At 38.5% G+C, this 19,327-nt stretch overlaps 1 protein-coding gene across 2 annotated transcripts in view; it reads right to left on the minus strand.

Moving 5' to 3' along the window:
* Positions 1 to 712: 712 nt before the first annotated feature.
* FAM222A (family with sequence similarity 222 member A) overlaps positions 713 to 19,327 on the minus strand; it is a 118,601-nt gene continuing 99,986 nt past the window's right edge. For both annotated transcript variants that reach the window (XM_063913233.1, XM_063913234.1), the window contains one exon: positions 713 to 8,795. In XM_063913233.1, the coding sequence (XP_063769303.1) occupies positions 7,555 to 8,795 (1,241 nt within the window). In that variant the 3' untranslated portion in view covers positions 713 to 7,554. The remainder of the gene's footprint in view (positions 8,796 to 19,327) is intronic.

Below are 19,327 nucleotides of genomic sequence, written 5' to 3' on the forward strand. Positions count from 1 at the left end.
TAAAAGCAAGGACTTCGAGATAAGGATGATCCTCTCTTCGGCAATGAGTTTCAGTTATGAAAATTATAGGTATTCAGGCAGCGAGACTCTACAACCATGTATGTTCCCCAACAGAGAGATTCTGCAAAGGGAATGCGGAGTTACGCTGATTTAAGAGAATGGTCAGAGCAGTGCATGATATACCAGAAAGGCTTGCTGTGGTCACAACGTTTTCAGGGCCATCTTAAAGTCTAGGGATACTGAGCAGCTGCCCAGGGCCCCACATTCCTTGGAGCCATTCGAGCAGTGACGGGTGGTGGTCACACAATGAGAGCGGTGAGGCAGCATTCTCTACCTGCTTGCCAGCCTGCAGCCAATGAATGGCTGTCAGCATGGTGATTGGTAGATGACTGGAGCTATCCATCAATCAGAGTGCTGACAGCCATTCACTGTATGGAAGCCTATGGAGAGACAGCACAGGACTGCAGGTCGGGCATGTTATACTTTTTTTTTATTGGTTCCCGTGAATGGGTATATAGGGTCCCCAGTGCACTGCTTTGCCCAGGGCCTATATTGCTGTTAAGAAGTTATTGTCTGTGGTTATTTCAAAACTTAAGACTAAAATCGTAATAAAAGGGAAACATCATTTAAAATCTCAGTAGATAAATTGCACTTTTAATAAACTATACAATAAATACAGAAATCTGGAATGAAATAGACAGGAGACATACAGTTCAAATAAGATTTCAATTTTACTCTGGGAAATCAACATCAGAAGGTACATGTTCATTTATTGAGCTTTTGACAACTGTAGTGCAGATTGTAGGATTCACAGTGGCATAATATAGAAGAGAGCAAACCTCCAACCTATACATCTCTGTCCACTTTTATGTGTTGTTCATGTATTATGGACTTGAAGTTCTACATTATTAAATATGTGAGAGGCAAGTAAATAAAAGGGCAAATTATACATATTTAGTTACTCATTTTCAGAAGTGTTTTAAGTTAGCAGCTGTCTAACAGTTTGATATAAATTCTACTGTATGAATGTTGGTGTTAGATTTAGGAATGAGGAGCAAATAAAAGTAGAAATATGTTGAAAGCTAAAGACACAGTGAAGGAGGCTATGCTGTAGTAGATGGGAAATACTGAAGATTGTGGAAATCACAGTGTCACCTACAGATGCAGCCACGCTCTTTGTTGCCGCAATACCTATACACGGGCATATGCATAGCGGCATGCTGCGTTATTTGCCAGACTGTGACGGGGCAACCCATAGGAATTATGCCTGCCTGTGTCTCATATACGGGTACACTAGCGCATCGCAGTATGAATGAGCATGGTTACATCTGTACAGATGGAAACTAAGAAGGAGTAAGGAAATAAATACTCTTCTGTAATTCTCTTTTAAAACTGAATGCAAAATGTAGTTAGTAAGTAAGATATAGGGGTAGCCATGTTTATTCACCCCTTTCAATTATTATAAAATCAAAAATAATAACAATAATAATAATAATAATAATAATAATAAAAATAATTCAGTCTGGACATGCACAATGCTGCCATGTCTCCAAACCCAGCCAGCAGATAAAGCAGAAAGTGAAGCTAATTGGGGCCACACAAGTGCTACTTAAACCTACAATGGTACTGATACAGTCTCAAAGGAATTGTTGGGGAACTGAAGGGGGGGGGGGGCTCATCAGGTGGGTTCCTAACATCCCTAATACTGACATACTTAGTAAATGTATCCAGGTTTCACCTATCATAGAGCCCTTCTAATATGTAGATAGCAAATGCAAGGAACCATACTAATTAAAAGCCCATAAGAGCAAGTGGGTGGGGTGCTAGTCTAAGCAGGAGACATCTCTACCTTCAAGTGTACATACATACACGATTACAGAGTAAAAAGGGGGAGGGGCTGGACTGCGCACCCTATTTTATACATAAGAGGTGCTACCTTGCTGAGACTTGTAGTACCAAGCAGGAAAAAAGAAAAGAACATGCAGGTACACACTCTAAGAACTAATTAGAGCAATCATTAGAACAATCATCATAAACTCTACAATGTAACATGGAGTGAAATTGAGGTTCTTAGCACTATTATATTTTTGATAAATGTATATGTCAGTATTAGGGATGTTAGGGAATCACCTGATGAAGTCACATGGCCGCGGTATGTTGGGCCACATTTTTGGCAATACTGTGCTAAAACTGCAATTTCACTGCATATTAAATTGTAGAGTTTATTATAATTGTTCTGATTACCAGTGTTCTTAGTGCACCTGCGGTTTCTTATTTTGTGAGTGTTGGGGAAGTGGTAAGAAGAACAAAAAATCTAATTTGACCCAATGATTTTTTTAAGCTCAGATTGGGTTAAGTGCATAAAGCATGTGTATATGTTCTTATGGAGGGTTTAGAGAGCTCATTGTAAGAGGCGGTAACTACTGTAGGAGGAGGTTACAGAAAGAAAGTCAAGGTCTAGACTGAATCAATCATGTAAGAAGTATTTCATGAAGTAAATATCAGGAAGATCCACCTCCATATTTACACTCAGCTAATAGGAGCGGGCATATATAAAATGACTGTTGATTTTCAGTGAATTACATATTGTGATTCCTCACCCTCACTATCCATTGTAGCTATACTTAAAATGATCTCCCAAGTCAGTGGTTATCATATACTTAGGTGGGAATTAGGGTGGCATAAAGATACAAAGATGTATCTGTACACTTGCTTTGTCATGCCTATAAATTGAGAGACATAACTTAAAACTACACTACCGACTATGAAGTCAACCTGACATCCTACTAAGCTTATCCTTAAAATAACTGATTGGTCTCAGCGCCAGCCAAATAGCGAATAAAGCAAGAGATTACGGCTTGCGTTGGTCCTCTCTTCCCTCCACTACTTTTTTAAAGTGGATAAATAAGACAGATTTGAAAGAGGAGTTCTGAGAAGTAGAAGTCAGCAGTTTGTATTGTGCACTTATCTGCTGTTATGCTAGGATGATTCTGCTCACACCTGCACAGGCTGCAAGCACAGTAAGCCTTCCATCACATATCGCACAAAGCGGCCGGAAGCTGTTTTGGTGGCTTCCGTGGCTAACTGAATGTAACCCTTTATGTGCATGTGTACATCTTTACAGTACTGCACTTGCACATAATGCCTCTGGTCCGCCTTTCCAGGCAGAAAGAGCCATGAGGGCAAGATAGCTGCAACGTCAAAGAAATACACAACTTATGCAAATGTACAGGGTGACCTTTTTATACATTTTTATAATGAGCAAATGCACTAACAATTAGGCCTAATTATGCATTGTTAGCAACAAGTTTTATTAGGTGATTTTTTTATTCAGGTTTCAAATAATCCTTCTTTTTGAGCACTGTAAATACCGACACACACAGGATGCATCAGTGCAATAGGTGGCTCTAAATGGTGTAAAATCGGTTGGAATGGAAAACAGCAAAGAAATCCAAATTCAGGGATCGAACATCAACAAGCTTCTAATTTTAAAACTTATTGTCAATTTTAAACAAATAGATCAGTCCAGGAATGAAACAACTGAAATTTAATCTGACATACTGTAGGAAAAATTAGCATTAAAAACAATATAAAGACTATTCTCAAGCAAAAGAAAAAAAAATATATAAAACAAAACAAAACAAAACAAAAAAGCATGGGATATGAGGAAATGTTTTCAGTATTTTTTGTTTAGCAGCCAACAAGTAAATTATACATTATCATCACACTACAAAAATTATTTTCAAGTCTTCAAGTTTTTTTTTTAAATTATTTTGTGTTTACTTTAAATATCCTTCTGCATCCTCTCTTCAGTTCTACTTTTTTCATTTTTTTTTTACTAGTGCAAGTAATGGACTAAAAAAAAAAAATCACGTTACCACTTTTTGCTTAATTAACCCATTTTCTGCCAAAATCTTTGGCAGATAAGCAAACTTTAAATTTAAATCAGTAAAGCGACATTTGTATGATTATATACAATTTTGGAATTATATATACATTTCCATTCTGCTCTGAAAAATAAAAAGTGTATGTATTTACTATACACACATACTTTTTTTCAGAGCAGAAGAGATTATTTTTATGTTTCAGAACAGAAGAGAAATGTATTTATTCAGTTGTTTACAAAATAGCAGCAACTATGTAGGCTTAACCCTCATTCACATTCTTTGCACATATTTTTTCCATGTTGTAAGGTTTGAATTTGCTTGGCTAAAAGCATCACAGATCTAGTGGAAAACATGTTGTAAAAGGTCAATAATAAAAAGTATCGATAAATAAATCCTTTTACTGTCATGGATGTCTGAAATGCATTGTGGGTAAATCAGGCAGCTATAGAGGAAACAAAAATGAAACAAAATCAATTAGGACTATTATTACATACTTTTTAGATTTAATACCAGTTTTGCCTTATTGAAATAAGGCATCTATGAAACAAGGACAAGGGTAGATTTACTAAAACGTCTAAAAATGGAAAGTGGAGGTGTTGTCCACAGCACCCAATCAGAGTGTAGCTACTGTTCTCTACAGTCTACTAGATAAATGGTAGCAGGAATCTGGTTATTAGAGGCAACAACTCCACTTTTTCTTTTTACAAATTTTAGTAATTCTACCTATTCGTATTAATGACCTTATCTCCTGGGGTTAGCTGGCTCCAACTTTTTCTTCAATCCGTGCCCTCAGAAATGGAGGCTTTGATATGAAAATATATTACAGAGTTGTATTTGAAATGCATACATATCAAAACACAACGCTGTTGAAAGCAGTTTCCATAAATAGTTCATTTTCATTCCCGGAGACCACGGATAAGGTGTGAGCATGAAAGGACAGTGCATTCCAGTGCTATTTCCAAGACTTCGTGGGGTTAACATGTAAATGTATTTATGTACCTGTATTCGTAACCATTACTTTGTATACGTTACTTTTTTTTTACTAATCTTTAGAGCTCATTAACTAAGATATTGTCCTGCAAGATATATGTGTATGTGATTTACCTTATGTATTAGCATTTCAAAGAAAATATAAAGAAAGCAGTATTAGTGATTTAAAAGCAATGTATACTGAAAGTCACTGCAAGCTTTCAAGGCACTAGGCTCCCTTTACCTGGTAAATGTATAAGTACAATAAGCTGGTCACACATATAGCATGTAGCCGGGTCTAAGAGCAGATTAAGTTGGTGGCCAAGCTGGACTAGACCTGGCCATTTGGTACCTAGGGCTGAATGGTAGGATCACTTCAAGGCCGGTTAGGTGGCACCAGGCCAATAATGCTCATTTTCTAACCATATTTACCTACATGTCAGAAGTGATCCAGTCAATTTTAAAGTGATTATCAGGCGTTGCGTTATGTTTTTTGTGGTACACATATTGCAATATCAGGCCAATTCCCTGAAATCGGCTGAGATAACGCAGTGAGTGGCCAGCATTACAACGATTTCCAATATGCTAATCTATTAAAGGGATCACATTTAAAGGGCCACTAGCACTAAAATACAAGTTGATCCAACATAAAAATGTTTACGCATAAGACAGAGATATAGGATTGTTTCTATACCATAACAGAGCTGAGATTGTATTTAAATATGCAGTTGTTTTCTGTTATCAGCCACTTCGGTGTCCATGAGTGTGACCTGAGTGTCTTCCCAAAAACACCTTAAGACTACTGTGCTAGTTTTTGTAGTGGTATACACAGCACAATGCAGCAGCTTTATACCACATTGTCAGCAAATGCTTCACATATGGGCCCAAAACAAGCACCAGTGACCGGGACAGTTGCTTGGATGAACAAGATCTAACAGTATGTGTGGTTGGTTAGCATACAACTGCATTAATGCATTAATTGGGCTCCCTGGAATGTGTGTGTGTGTGTGTGTGTGTGTGTGTGTGTGTGTGTGTGTGTGTCTCATTATGAAAGTGAGTTTATGACAATGCCATACAATGGTATTGTAGCTACTTTATCCCATAATTCTCTTATGTCCCAAAGACCACCTTTCAGCCTTAACAATGTGAGAATTCTCTCACAACAAAGCTCTGTAGAAGATGGCTTAGGACAGGTAAATGTGAGGCAGACATAACCCTAATGAGATAGCAACATGTACGTCTAGCATATGCATTTCCCTTCAAATTAAGCAAAATGTTTTCATTGCTATTGTGCCAAAATGTTCCCTTCTGATCACATCACGTAATATTCTGATATGCACCTAAAAAATGTGCATATATATCTGTGAGTGATCCTAGTGGCTCTTTTATAGAAGGCAACTTGTATTTTTGGCTTAGTAGTTCTTTAGGTCACATTAATGTGTCCTTTATTTTACAGCTAACAATATACCATGCTTTATTTGGTTTGGAAGAAACTGCCAATCACACAAGAGTCACAGATGAATGTGGCAATTATGGGGATGTGGATGGACCCTTAAAGAATTATTTTAACTGTATAACTTATTTCCGGCAGCTAGCAGCACTGTGGGCGACTGGTGTCTGGCATCCCATCATTCCCGAGAGCCCAATCTTATGGCGCCTTATTAAAAGTTTGTCCTACTGCCAGTATTTATTGGAGTATGTTCAGCCTTAACCTTTGATCAAGGCCAAGTGGGAGCAGAGAGCAGAGTGGGGTGTTAGATACGGTACTCCTATATTTCAGCTATTTGGGGGAGATAGATTTTACCAAAAAAATATAATTTTCAGTGGGGTTCTTCTTTAACATGTGACAGTGTATCTGACAAAATGGCCCTTATAGTATTGAAAGATGTCTGAGGAATAAACCTCACTTAAATGAGTATCTTGAAAATATCAAAGAGTGACAAGTAAAGAAGTGTGCTGACTAAAGACAAGATACAGCTTCAGTAATTACACTTTCATAGCCAACAAATGAAGAAACTCCAGGTGAAAAAATATAACATGTTAGGATTAGAGAATGTTACTTTATGGCGACAGGTGATGTCAAATCTAGAAATGATCATTTTGAATTTTTAGTGATGATCTGGCCCACTTACACAATGAGATCAGACTTATTGGCAGTTGATGGGGATAAACAAGTAAAATAAAAAAAGACCCATCCTCTGATTTATCACAATAATAAATACCTACTCTAGTGCTAACTTTCATTTTTTGCCACAAATGTGAGAAATGTTGCTGCATTCAGACTATAATTTGTAGATCTGAAAACAAATATCAGGAGTTCATGGATTTATAAAATCAGCAATAAAATAAATTGGAGAATTAAATCAAGCATTCAGAATAGGTTTAACCAATAGCTCTTCCACGGTAATGGCATAAGACTGGGGGAAAATAACTTTTGCTTAGATCGAGCTTTTATCTCCCATTCACTTGCCAGAAAAAAAATAAAGCGCCAAATGAGCAGAGGCAGCCCTACCTGAAATAAAAAACAGTAACCGTTTTGCTGTCAGAAGGACTCGTAATGCTATGAACTCAGGCTTTAAAGGAGTGAAGATTTCCTACAGCCTCTTTGCTTATAAAACATGCCTTCTTAGGCTAAGTAGCAGAACCTAGTGTACAGAACCAGTGTTGGCCACCTTTACATAGAAAAGAGCAAGTAACTTTATCTGTAGATGGGCAGACGGATGTGGGCATGCTGATGATCAAGAAGCCTTGGCACAGACACTGTTTCATAGCCCTTGCCAAGCATTTGCTCCTTAATACAGGGAGGGTGAATGTCATTGATGAGATACTCCAAAGACTGAAGGCTACTGCTAAGGATAGAGGTATTGCAAAGGGTCTTGCTGGGGATACTGGTTAGTCCATCAGATGGGTGCACTCCCAAATCCCTGTGACCATTGGCAAGTTCCTGGGGATTGTAACAGTCGCTGGTGGGAGTGACCAAGATACTGTTCCATGGAGGGGCAAAGTACTGCCCAACAGAAAAATTACCATGCATGCCAACACAGTTCAATGGGGAGGAGCTGACTTTCTCAACGGCACTAGCAAGAGTATAAGGGCGTGACACTCCAGGGCAAACTTCCGGTGATTTGCTAACAGCGCCTCCTCCACCACTGCCTCCACTGTAGATCCGGAGTTGTTGCTGCTGTTTCTGTTGCCAAATAAGGTAGTCCATTCCATCCTGATAAGATCCAGCTTTACTTATCATTGGGGCAGACCCCAATGCCAACTCAGTGCCTCCTCTACAGTCTTGCAGGACAGTGCCTGTGTAAGCCACAGTACCACCGGCCATAGCAGTAAAACCATTGGCAATCCCTTGCTTAGCTGGGCTAGAATTAGTAACTACTACTCCTTGACAAGCCTGGTGAGAAGCCTGAGCCTGGCACTGTTGGTTTATCTGGTAAATTATGCTCTGAATAGAGGGCAGGTTGGACTGTGGGAGTATTAAATTTCTACCTGCTAAAGGAATGACTGATGTTGCCACTGTTACATTGGGTGGCACTGGTGCATCCAACTGCTTCTGATTCATAAGATAACTCAATTGTCCATTGCAAGGTTGACCTTGTGTTAAAGTGCTTGACATCGGGTAGGGAGCAATGCCAACCTGTGCAGAAGAAATCTTAGTCCGTTTTCCCTCTACATTTTTTACAACACTCTTACTAGAAGATTTCACAATAGCAAGCAGGCCTTGGTAGCCACTTGTGTGTATTGAGTAAGGGCTGTAACGTTGACCTGTTGTGTCATAACCATTTACAGTCCGATTTAGGTGCTTGTGCTGGGGAACCCTGATGTTTGTGGGGAAGATCTTGATAGTCAGTGGGCTGTTAACTACTTTTTGTGCGTAGGCATCTAATTCAGCAGGGCTTGGATATCTTGTGGTCTGCATTGGTGTAACGGTTTCACCTAGAAGAGAAAGAAAGAACAAAACGGTTATGGTGTTTATTTTCTGATACAAAATTAACACAACTGTAAAATAGCCTATTCCATTTGTAAAGCGCAACGGAATTTGCAGCGCTATATAAGAAACTGTTAATAAATAAATATACTGAGGGGTGAAGTGTACACATGGAAGCTATATTTACAAAAAATAAAGTGTGATTATCAATGTATAAACCAAGTCCAATATACGTATGTTGGAATATTGAAGACAGCATGAAAAGGGGGGAGCATGAAGACTAAAAGGATGAGAGGATGAGAGCAGTGCTGTAGTATGTACGAGAAAGGAATAAAAGATAGTGGGGGGGTTTTGAGTAAAAAAAAATGTTCGGAAAATTATTTCAGGGAAACCAAGAACTTGATTACTCTAAGTAAATAAATGCAGACATGGGTTACTGGACAGATAGGCAATGGCATGCACAACAAAGAACCTACAGAAAAACATATTGTACTGCCAAAGAGAACCTGAAAAGACAAATACATAAAAAAAACATCAGTGCAGTAGATGATAAGATGTGAGGTGAGAGGGGCTGTGTTAGGCAAATCTGGGCCCAGTTACAGCTATTTGAAAACTTATATCCTTCAAACAGATTAAATGTTCCCAAAAGGTTTTACAATTGACAAAAACATGCAAAATGTAGAATGTTCAAAGCTCAATTGTTAATTATTATAACCGTAAATTATGTCTAATGTCTTGCGTCTTCAAAAAGAGAGCATTTTTGATTACTAAAAAAAGTCCATATTTTGTGAGATGGCAGTTAATAATTTAATGACAGGGGAGGAAAGAGCTGTCAGCTCAGAACACGTTTGTCTCTATTCTTCTGTTAAATAGACAAAAAGAGCCTTAGAGCTGTGGCATTTGGTACCACCCAAAGTACTTGGGGGAGACAAAAATGACTGAACCGCTGTCGTTAAAAATCCACTATAATTAATGAAAAATCTACAATTTATAATTTAACCTCTTAGGTCCTGCCAGGAACTGCTAATTCCAGCCCTTGCGACTGTGTTAGAGTTAACCATATCTAACTAACTGCTATTTGAATATGAAGGATGTCAATTGTTGTCCACCTCCCTAAATTAAGATTACTCGCCCACCATATTTTTTTATTAATTTAGATCTTTTTTTTCACTATTACATCGGACAGCTTGGTTGTTAATGCTATATAACATACATTCCTATTGAATAAGAAACGCACGTTCACTTAAACTTAAAAATTTAACTATTTTTGCACCTTCATAGAGAAATGCACTATAGTGCAGTGTAGCAGCCTGTGTAATGTATTGAACATGAACATGCTACTTTCTCAACATCGGGCAGATGGAGTATACAACAACATGGGGCAGATGGAGTATACAAATGAAGAACTATTAAGCACACATTTATACACAGTAATATATATATATATATATATATATATATATATGTAAATAAATAAAATAAAAATTACCAAGAGAACTTGATGAATTTTAAAAAACTAATATCACCACGCCACAAACAATTCTAAAGATGAAATCTACTGATTTTATTTTCATTCATACACCTTAATTGACTTGTAATATTGTTATTCATGTTGCAGACATCTTCTAACTGAAAACATAGAAACGTATTGGCTGCTCTTGCAGAACATCAGGGTTAACCATTTTGCAGGCAGTTAGTTGGCCCAGTTACAACTCTAGGCTGTCCCCAACTCACCACTGAAAGCCAAGTGACCCGTGTGCTGTAGTAGTAATTTTGGAAATGTTTTAAGCAAATTGGTTTTCTATAGAATATTTTTATTTATTTAAAGTATCGTGCACTGCTAAATTATTGAACAAAATGGACAATGTGTGAAAATGATGGGGTGAACTAGAGTCAGGAGGGACAAAAGGACTTCATGAGTTAGTTATGGATGACCTACATCATGTGTGAAGTTACAACAGGGAATGTGGAACATATGTTTGAGGGAGGTAAGAGGAGGTGGGACAATCTAACTTGCTTTCAAAGTTAAAGATGCAGAAGGAGGTAACCTGGTGAAGAGATTCATTGATTGTGCAGAGGATACTAGAAGCATGGGGAAGGTTATCTGAGCAAGGGCGGCAACAACTTGAGAAAAAAAACATTTTAATTATATCCTTACATAAGCATAAAGCCATTGTAAGCTCTCACATGCAGAGCCCTCTTCCTTCATGAGCTTTTCCTTCCCTCACTTATACCATTGTCTCCCCCCACTGCCTGCAAAGGCACCTCTAGCCCTTGGGTTCTGCGGCTTACTTTAGTATTATGACTGCTGATGCAGCAATGTTTATAAACCATGTCCTGCAATGTTCTGTACTGTAAGTCACTTTTTTTCTTGTTTTGGTGAAACACTTTCTGTTTACGTACTGTGTAAGGTGCTGCGCCCCCTTGTGGTGCCATACAAATAAAGTATAATAATAATAATTAAACATGTTAGTTGGCACTGCACTGGACCACCCTGGAATAAGTACTACAGGTTGAGTATCCCATATCCAAATATCCGAAATACGGAATATTCCGAAATACGGACTTTTTTGAGTGAGAGTGAGATAGTGAAACCTTTGTTTTCTGATGGCTCAATGTACACAAACTTTGTTTAATACACAAAGTTATTAAAAATATTGTATTAAATGACCTTCAGGCTGTGTGTATAAGGTGTATATGAAACATAAATGAATTGTGTGAATGTAGACACACTTTGTTTAATGCACAAAGTTATAAAAAATACTGGCTATAATGACCTTCAGGCTGTGTGTATAAGGTGTATATGAAACATAAATGCATTCTGTGCTTAGACTTAGGTCCCATCACCATGATATCTCATTATGGTATGCAATTATTCCAAAATACGGAAAAATCCGATATCCAAAATACCTCTGGTCCCAAGCATTTTGGATAAGGGATACTCAACCTGTATAACACTGGTTAACAAAGATTTTGTCCCATGCAAGAAAAATCCTGATTCTGATATACTTCTTCACGCTGAATTCAAATATGGTTTCAGGATTTTTCTATCACCCATAGATTTTTTTGTTCCAGCAAAAGCCCTTAAGATCATTTGGAACCAAAATAGTAGCAAACATAGGGGGTAATTCCAAGTTGATCGCAGCAGGATTCTTGTTAGCAATTGGGCAAAACCATGTGCACTGCAGGGGAGGCAGATTTAACATGTGCAGAGAGAGTTAGATTTGGGTGGGGTGTGTTCAATCTGCAATCTAATTTGCAGTGTAAAAATAAAGCAGCCAGTATTTACCCTGCACAGAAATAAAATAACCCACCCAAATCTAACTCTTTCTGCACATGTTATATCTGCCTCCCCTGCAGTGCACACAGTGTCGGACTGGGGCATGAAGGGCCCACCGGGGGAATGCAGTTATAGGGGCCCATACTTAGGGGTGTGGCCAGCCTACAAAGGGTGTGTGGCCAGCCTCCACAGAGGCTTGAAATAAACAATAGTTTAGTGCAGTGTAATGCAACATATCTACCATGTATAATACAAGTGCACAGTCTGGAACCTGATCCTTAGAGGAAGGAGTGGGCCCTCAGGCAGTGGGGCCTACCGGTGGTTTCCCTGGTACCCCTGTGGGCCAGTCCGACCCTGAGTGCACATGGTTTTGCCCAATTGCTATCAAAAATCCTGCTGCGATCAACTTGGAATTACCCCCATAGCTATTTTCGTAGTATGTCTAATCAATTTTAACCTCGAGGTTGTGGCACTTTTACTTGGAAAGCAACTCAATAATATGAAATTCTGTTGTTTTCTCTGTGAGTGGGACAGTTAAGACAAAAAAAAAAATCATTACAGAAAGTGTGGGCAAAATGAACGTCACTGACTGGTAGAAAAATGTAGTCTATACTTGTTGATCCAAAGAAACTTTATCTGCCCATTAAGCTTGGGCTGATGTAGAATTTCATCAAAGCTATGGATAAAACTGGTTGTGGATTCACCTATGTGAGGAATAAATTCCCTGTAATCAGTGGTCAAAAATAAATGAGGATATTTTTGTAGGACCTCAATCTGCTTTGAGATGAAAAATGAGCAAGGAATATTTGGGAAATCGCAAATCAGAAAACTACCATGAAACGACTTTCTGATCTTGTTTAATGCTCATGGACATAGGCGTGCGCAGCACATTTTATTAGGGGGTGCACCGTTGGAGGGGCGTGTATAGCACCATCTATTGACGGTCAACGCAATATAAGATATCCACCCTTGTACCAATCCTAATAAAGCAGGTACATTGTCAGGTGTTGTGGTGTGCACCAAACAAACACCCCTGATGGCACTCACTGCAATTACACTGCTCCTACTCAGCCTGGTCTGGCTCACCCTCTTTCCTCTGCAAGCTGCAGCAGCTTACTTACAAGTTAGTCACTCATTGACACTGACAGTCGCAGACTAGTACTGCTGCTGCCGGAAAAACGAGTGACGTGTCAATGCTGCTGCCGACCGCCTGCCAGTATTGAATTTGTCTTCCTAAGAGGAATGCTGGCTGCATGCTGATCATCATCAGTGGCTGGCGTTGGCATAACATAGAAGGAGAGAGGTGGGCGGGTGTGACGGGTGGGCGTGCTAGCAGCATGACGTAATCACGTCACATCACGCTGTTTTTGTACATGGAGGTGGAGCCGGGAGTTTGAAAGCCGGTGGCAGTGGCATCCTTCATTAACCCAGGCGTCCGGTCAGTAATGCAGTCCTGACAGGGTGCAGCGCAGAGGGGACAGTAATCAGCCTGCTCGGCGATCGCTGCATCAGGCATGTGAGATCAGGGTGCCAGACATTAGGGAGTGCCTGTGCGCACCAGGCACCCCCCCTGCGCACACCTATGCTCATGGATACAATATGGAGTCTAAAAATCCACTTTTTGGATTCCCACTAAAAAATCTTGGGCAATAAGTGATGAACACGGCGAGTGATTTCATCAGCATATCTTCGTCATGGAAAACTGGTACCAAGGAAAATGGACCCTGTCTATGTTGGCAGACTATTGTTTGACACTAATAAGAGATGTTCCTGTAGCAAAATATAGCCAAAAATTGTAAGCTTCTTCATTTTGAAGGTAAATTTATAAATATTTTACATGTAATAATAGCAATATTGGTGAAAAAAGTGTACACTGATTGTAAAATGTAGTTGATCTGTTTCTCAAAAACTATGCCTGACAGGAAAAAAATCTAAAACCAAATCTGAATTCAGCATCAAAAATAATGCAAGTTTCACCCATTTTACTTTATGGGACAGACAATTAACCACTTAACAGCCTTGAATAAAACAGCATATGTGTAGGCTTTTATTACTAAGAAAAAAGACTGTCACAGAATATACAACAGGTGCTCAGCTATTTATATTCTTATGGGGATCATTCAATAAACTATTGTCTACAATTAGTAGAGACAAGAATATATTTAGCATATAAGAATATAAAACAAAATAAACATAAATATAACTAAATAAGAATATTCATATTGTGTTGTTATTGGACAACTAGCCGCATAAAATCTCCATAACATATACATCTGACATGTACAAAATAGCACCGTAACATTCAATATAGCCGGGTACACAGACTGCACCTACATTTAAATAAAGTGGCACCAGTGCAGTAATTTATAGTTCCAGGGGAATGCAGTCAAACACAACACAACACAAACCTCATTTTAACCCTGGCAAAATAAATTGAATGTAAAATACATTAAAGAACTAATTTCATGGGTGTTTAACCCCCTTCCCAAATACACACAAACACCATTTATGGAGTATGAAAATCAGCATTTTTATAATGGACCCAAAATAGTCTGCTCATGCAATTTTACAGATGATCAACAAAATTAACACTTTTCTTAAAGAGCTATTTCGTAGAGGTTTTATTGCCTTTGGTGTTTGCTTTTATTTACAATATGCATTTTATAAACTGAATATTCACTTTTATTTATGCTACTTGCTTGCTTGCTATAATAAAATAGTATATTACCAACAGAACCATATTATAATATTTGTGGTTTTCTATATATAATGTCCTTGTGTGCAAATGTAAGTTTAGTAAGTAATAGTTGTAAATCTATTCTTAGGGTGGAAAATGTTGCAACACTAGAAACAAAGATCCCTTGTCCATTCTAAAACGGTATCTCTTACTTTAGGCAGACCACTGGTAATAAAGCAAGCTTTGTCCCTGACACAGTTCCTATTCGCATATATAAGTTTATACTTATGTACACATGTTTAGATGAGAGCGGCTGTGTTGCCAACAAGTCATAAGAGCAAAACAAAAATTTAAGCATTAGCATACACTTTCTCCAAACAGCAATACTGTAGCAACATTTCCCCCAAACTCTGGCACTGAATACAGTACTGAGGATTATTTACAGGGCACAAGAATAGTATGACCAATTCTTATTTCATGCAGTTCTAGAGCTAGTATTTTAGGCATTACCCCCTGCTTCCGTGTTATACCTGTTAATTCTAAAATGTACTGGATTTATTTATCCACTATAAGTATAGAATGGATCTGTATTAAATAGTAAAGCAAGTAGTACAAACAGTGCCGTAATTAGACATTTAAGTGCCCTGTGCAAGAAGGATCATCAGTGCCCCCCCCTTGCCCCCCCCCCCTCCCCAACACACACACATCACTCCAATCACTTACAATTATGCCTTCATGTGCAGAGTGTTAGCACAGCGGGTGTGGTATGGCTGACCGATGGTCTCCTGACCGCCGATCAGCATACCGACGCCGGGATCCCGGCAGCATACCGACGACGGGGAGGGGCGAGTGCAGCAAGCCCCTTGTGGGCTCGCTGCGCTCATCACGTTGCGGGCTCGGTGGCGAACACAGCCACGGGTTCTGTTCCCACTCTATGGTTGTCGTGGACACCCACGAGTGGAAATAGTCCCTATATGTCGGCATGCCGACAATCGATATAGTGAGGGGGCGGGATTGTGGGGGAGGTCATGTGACTGTCGGTCTGCTGACCGCCGGTCACATGAATACAACCCAGCACAGCAATAAGGTGTACTTATTATGTAGCTTTGAAAAAAATATAAATCTTTGTGCCAGGTTAAAAGTCTAAATGTAATGATGCAAAGGTATTAATAGTATACATACTATGGTCTAGAAGAATCACCTATGGTACTGTGCCTCTCTCTGTCATAAAGTAGACATTATTTAGATTAGCAAAGTATGAAGTAAACTGTACACCTGTAATGCCCAGCAAATGTAAATATATGTTAGTGTAGTCCTGCTTTATTGGCTCAATATACACAGAAACATGATACCATAAGAGCAAATAAATTTCTGTCCATATTACTTACTCTTTCTTCCAGAAACGAAAATAAAAACCCAGCAACGGTGCCTGATCTCACCCCCGTCCACCCTGCGGGTCTGGGGCTATAGTAAGTGAGGCATAAGTACTGCATGCGGACTTGCACCTTATTTACTTTACCCCAAAGAGAAGGAAAACAGACCCATTACATATGAATTCTGATTCTTGACCTAGACCACATTTCATAGATGATGACCCATATTGTTTCTGGTCATAGATGTACTCTATAGAATACACACGTATTATCACAGATCTTATCACTAACATACTAATCAGATGAAGGAGATTACCACATCTATGAGACCGACAGATACAGTAATAAACAGATACAATAGGTATTAGATAGATAGATAGATAGATAAGATAGATAGATAGATAGATAGATAGATAGATAGATAGATAGATAGATAGATAGATAGATAGAGAGATATATCACAGATGCAGTATATTTATACAGATACAGGGGTGGATGCGGACGGTTCCACCCACATGGCATATGTGCTATGTGCCATGAACCATCTGCACCACCTTAGTGACGGCCCTGAGTGTAAATATTTGGGCCAGTTGTGCAACAGTCTGCAAACAATTAGGGATACCACACAGGACTCGCACAGATTAAGACAGCAAGTTGTCAACAAATCATGCAAGTTCCTAGTAATAAACATGCTGAATGTAAAACCCATAAATCATTAAAGAAGTATCTAGTACAGGACAATAATTTCTTAGATAGAGGCATAATGGTCCTTAAAAAAATGGACAATGGAGAAGGAAAGAGTACCTATACAGGGACATATGTCTTCAAAATATGTGATAAGAAGTCTAAAAAAAAATTTAAATTACAAGCTAAGGCAAGTATGCAATTCTGTGTGGAGTTTGTGCTTTTAAAACACCATGTTGTATTAGTAATGTATTAAGAATAATTGCAATAATTCCGTAAATGACATCTGCAGTACTGTTTCTTCTTATGGTGCCTAGACACGGTGCGATTCTCGCATGCTATTTGAACTTTTTAGTTCAAATAGCATCACGTCTAGTTCAAATTGCACTGTGTGTATTGTCCCTTGCGATGCGATGCGCGCTCACATATAGTCCATATCTCAAGGCAAAATAGTATGTGCAGGCAGGTATTTTTTACTACAGCACACATAGGGGGTAATTCCAAGTTGATCGCAGCAGGAAATTTTTTAGGAGTTGGGCAAAACCATGTGCACTGCAGGGGGGGCAGATATAACATGTGCAGAGAGAGTTAGATTTGGGTGGGGTATATTGTTTCTGTGCAGGGTAAATACTGGCTGCTTTATTTTTACACTGCAATTTAGATTGCAGATTGAACACACCACACCCAAATCTAACTCTCTCTGCACATGTTATATCTGCCTCCCCTGCAGTGCACATGGTTTTGCCCAACTGCTAAAAAATTTCCTGCTGCGATCAACTTGGAATTAACCCCCTAGTACATTGTAGTGTATTCAAAATCGGATGCAGTTTAAACAGCATGTAGTACAAATAGCACCGTGTGTACACTCCAAATCGCATAGCACACATTGTATAGGCTCAAATAGCACCGTGTGTGGGCACCATAAGACTTCTGTAATAAGGAATGGATGAATGCCCTTCCATCTACACAAAATGTAATAGATACTGTACATAAAGAAGCAAGGTGACTCCAAATGTTGGGGGGTATGACTTATGTACTTAAAGTAGAGTTTAACATGAAAAGATATTTTTAACAGATATGATGTAGAGTAATGTAAACTGTATTATTTTTACTTTCTTTACATGTCAGAACAAATCTGTGTAATGTGAAACTGGATCATAAGTTTCTGACTGCATGCACTATGTAGCATGATGATGTTTCCATGAAGGTCTATTTGTCATCTTTAGTTACTGAGGAAGACTTTTTTTTAGCCTAATTTGTCTTGTTACAAAAAAACATGAATTCAAACATATTTACAACTATTATACACAATGCCTATGCTCTCCGTGTTCAATGAATGGCATCACTTGCCCTAGTCATGTGAGGTCAAGATTAAAAAACTTCTGTAAGGCAGGATAAAAATTGCATTATTTATACATGTATGATTAAATACATGAGGGTTTGAAACAAGGGCCTTAGGGGGACATTTACTAAGCAGTGATAATAGCGGAGAAGTGAGCAAGTGCAGAAAGTGCCCCATCAACCAATCAGCAGCTCTGTATCATTTTATAGTATGAAATTATAGATGTTACTCTAGTGCTGATTGGTTGCCATGGGCAACTTCTCCACTGGCTCACTTCTCCGCACTTATCACTGCTTAGTAAATGTACCCCTATACCTCATATTATTTTAGCTCTACCGTAAATATGTACTACATAGAGCAAAGTTTAATTATATTATATGATAGATAAAAAGTGACCCGTAACAGCTGACAATCATTTATTTCCATATGCACATTAGAGTCATATTTACTAAAGAGAAAATCTACGCTCAGTTGCGTGTCCAGCATTTACATGTTTTGTGTATGAACAAAAGATGATGGACATGCAAATATCACGGCTGTTACAATTTACCTTGCAACTGAAATAATGGAAGATGCCAAATAATAGGGCAGATTTGGCTAAGTGGGGGTAAAGGGGGAGGGAGAAAGGAATGAGAGGGTCAAACCAACTGTAAGTAAGCGGGTGCTAGAGCAAAATGACTTTACGATAATAATAATCTAAATAAATATACACATCAATTTTTCATTAGTATAACCTTGACAAATAGCACTAAGAAGTGTGTGTGTGCTTTATAAATAAATGATCGCCTAGTAGAAGCATTGCTAATTGAATAGAAAAGATGCCATCAAGAGGGGCTGCAGAACACTCCATTAAATCAATGTTATATGCTAGTTACAGGTGTCTGAAACAGGAACCTCTATTAACCAGTATATTAAACTCATTTAGCTACGGCCTTTGGAATAAAATTTTATGCTGATGGAAATTTTAATAAGATATTCACATGGAAGATGAAATGCAGTTATTTTATACAGAACAGGCAGACCTAGCAAAGGCTTTTTTACTCTATATATATTTTGTGCAGAATTGTTTCTGTCCTTATTTTAAACAATGGAGTTCATTTGTGGCACATGGATTGTGCAAGGACGTATTTCCGGCCACAGATGTTAAGTATATTGGGTAGTTCCTAAGGATAAGTATTTCATTT

Source organism: Pseudophryne corroboree, chromosome 1 (genome assembly GCF_028390025.1).
Source record: "Pseudophryne corroboree isolate aPseCor3 chromosome 1, aPseCor3.hap2, whole genome shotgun sequence".
Taxonomy (NCBI): domain Eukaryota; kingdom Metazoa; phylum Chordata; class Amphibia; order Anura; family Myobatrachidae; genus Pseudophryne; species Pseudophryne corroboree.